A 2,960-nucleotide genomic window follows, 5' to 3' on the forward strand; every position below is an offset into this window, starting at 1 on the left:
ACATTTATCCATGACAAATTCTCCACGTAATAATTAAGCTGCATCAAAATCAAAATTCACACATAACATTCACATTGCATCACATTAACACGCATAAGTTAATCACATCAATTATTATAAATAATTTTAGAAAATCACTAACCAAAGAGTCAAGATATAAATAAGTTTAAAAAATTATTAATTATAAATTTATAATCATTTTAATAATTTAATTAATGATTATAATATTATTTTTAGAGTTAACATATATGTATGTGTAAATGTGATTATTTGTTTCTTTACATATTAGTTACTTGACTAGTGGGTCACTCATGTCTTTACATATTTAAACTTCACGGTGCTATCCTTCACATTAAAAATGGAATGTGAAATATGTTGCAAATGGGTAACCAGCAACTCCGCATTCTATTTGTTTTAAAAAGAGCCACGTGTATACACGTGTCCTCCAACCCAGTACCCTCACACCACTACTCTCAAATTCCGTTTTTTCTTTCTCTCTTATACTAACCAAATAGAGTAATAACTTGCTTTATATTTCTCTACACTATTCTTTCTTCAAAAACAAGAATCAAATCTCATCTCTCGCACAGAATCAAATCAAAGAAGAAGAAGAAGAAGATGAACTTGAACACGAGCAGTGAGGTGGAAACTCGCACTATGCTTGATGACCTTTGCAACTTCGATAGAAAAGGACTATTTGATCTCGGCCATCCTCTTGTTAACCGCATCGCTGAAAGCTTCGTCAAAGCCGCCGGAATCGGAGCCGCTCAAGCCGTTTCTCGTGATGCTTATTTCTCAGCCATTGACGGTTTCATAACATTCTTCATCTTATTTCATTTCATCATTTCTATTATATCCATCATACATAACTTGCATGCAACTTTGCTTCATTGTTATTATTGTAATGTGTTATTTCTAGGTACCAGAACCGATAACAATGGCGTTAAAGCTTCTTCAGATGTTTCAGCCACCGGAAAACGCCGTTTGCCGGGACTTCGAGGTACACATCCATACCACACACGTTCGTTAGGGTTTATGTAAGTTGGGAAAGTATTAACATAATTTATTTATTTTGTATTTAGGAGAGACCAGTAACAAATCTCTTGAGGCTATGGTGAGTTGGTTACACTTTTCTCAGGCATTATATGGTGATGAACAAGTGAACTTCACTTGTTTGATATAATGCCACAGTTCAGGTGAGTCTTGTATCATGTTAATATTGTGTGGTGTTTTCTGTTAATTGTGTTTTTTTTTTTCATTATCAGGTGATTGATGCTGGGAAAGAGTCCTTACAATGGGGTAATGAAATATTCACTTTATTTACATTGCACAGGACACTACAGTATATGCTTCTGCATATCATTTTGTCAATTTTCCAATGATTAATAGTATTCTTTTCCTTTTTGTGAAGAGTCTTACATCTAGTGAAATATGGTTATGTTAGGCAGAACCATGGTTTTAAATTGCTGTTGCGGATGTTGCGGATGCAGCCATTGCGATTGCTCTGATATGCATTGTTTCCGGCGAATTGAATTTTAATTGAGAGTTGTTTGAAATACAATCTTGAAAAAAACATTTTGTTTAAGATTTTTCAGTTACATCCATATTAAATTGAGCTCCTGGGGTACTGAAACTTTGAGATTTGATGAAAATAATTGAAAAAACATGAGTGAATTATTATTGTCGGCCACAATTGCGGTTGTGGGAGTGCAGTTTAAGATACTCAATTCTAAGAATTTTCCTCTTGTTTGTCTGATGATTACGAAATTGGAAATAATACACATTTTCAGGGACAATAATTTCCTATTGTGAACATGAAGTATGAACCTTGTAGGTTTTTTTGAATTGCAGGAGTGGCTGCAGGATTATACTCAGGTCTAACATATGGGCTGAAGGAAGCTCGTGGAGCTCATGACTGGGTAATGCCTTTTTTTTCTTCTGGTTTTATTAAACGGTTTCCATTTAGCATGTTATCATGATCTTAGTTCTACACAAACACTTCATGTATGAATGGATGTGTCAGAACAATTTCACTCTTATATGTAATGCAGCTTGTTGGGATATTTTGATGTTTTGTTTTGTTTTTTATTTTGGATGAGAGACATAGTGACATTTAACGGTGGAAGGATAAAATGGGATGCCAATGAAACATTCTCCATTTAATCTTCTTAATTGCAAGAGATTAAAGGCAATTGTATTTCACATAATAACATCATTTATTTTGATTAATACAGAAAAACAGTGCAGTTGCTGGAGCAATCACTGGGGCCACCCTTGCACTTACCATGGAAGACACCACTCATGAACATGTTGTTCAATGTGCTATCACTGGAGCTGCAATCTCCACTGCTGCAAACCTTCTCACTGGGATTTTCTAAATGGCCACTCTGTTTATGGATATTTTGCTTTTAATAATCTTTTTTTTTTCTTCTTTTGTATTGTAATAGTTCGTTATGAATATTTAAGATGAACTAGCAAGGACTTCCTTTTGTATATTTTAGTTATCATAATGGTGTTTTCGTCCAATCGATTTCGAAGACAACGAGAGATTAAAGGCAGTGAAAATTATACACACCCCTCAACTTGAATAATGTTACTTTTACAGGGAAAGGATTGGGTGACTTTTAAAATTTGTAACTTTGATAACTTTAGTGCAATTGAAAACCAAAATTATTCCCATATCTATTTTAATCATTTACACATCTTTTAATTACACTAAAGTCAGCAAAATCAACCCATTTTTACAGCACCTTCTACCCCAATACTTACACTGTTTAAAAAAATATTAAATTTGTTATTAATTAATTTTATTATTAATTTAACCAAATATGTAGTGTTTGTTTTATAAATAAAATAATATAAAATTTGTTATTAAAATTTATTAATTTATTAATTTATTAATCAATAAATTATATAATATTAAATAAGTTCTGACATTAAAATATAAAATATAATAATAA

General features: G+C 32.2%; 1 protein-coding gene across 1 annotated transcript; it reads left to right on the forward strand.

The window, feature by feature from the left end:
• Positions 1–505: 505 nt before the first annotated feature.
• On the forward strand, positions 506–2,526 carry LOC127073920 (outer envelope pore protein 16-2, chloroplastic). The gene is made up of 6 exons (XM_051015173.1): positions 506–808; positions 920–1,000; positions 1,083–1,114; positions 1,266–1,299; positions 1,852–1,919; positions 2,235–2,526. The coding sequence occupies exons 1-6, from the start codon at positions 619–621 to the stop codon at positions 2,376–2,378; spliced, it is 549 nt and encodes a 182-aa protein (XP_050871130.1). The 5' UTR covers positions 506–618; the 3' UTR covers positions 2,379–2,526.
• Positions 2,527–2,960: the final 434 nt, after the last annotated feature.

Source organism: Lathyrus oleraceus, chromosome 1 (genome assembly GCF_024323335.1).
Source record: "Lathyrus oleraceus cultivar Zhongwan6 chromosome 1, CAAS_Psat_ZW6_1.0, whole genome shotgun sequence".
NCBI classification, from domain to species: domain Eukaryota; kingdom Viridiplantae; phylum Streptophyta; class Magnoliopsida; order Fabales; family Fabaceae; genus Lathyrus; species Lathyrus oleraceus.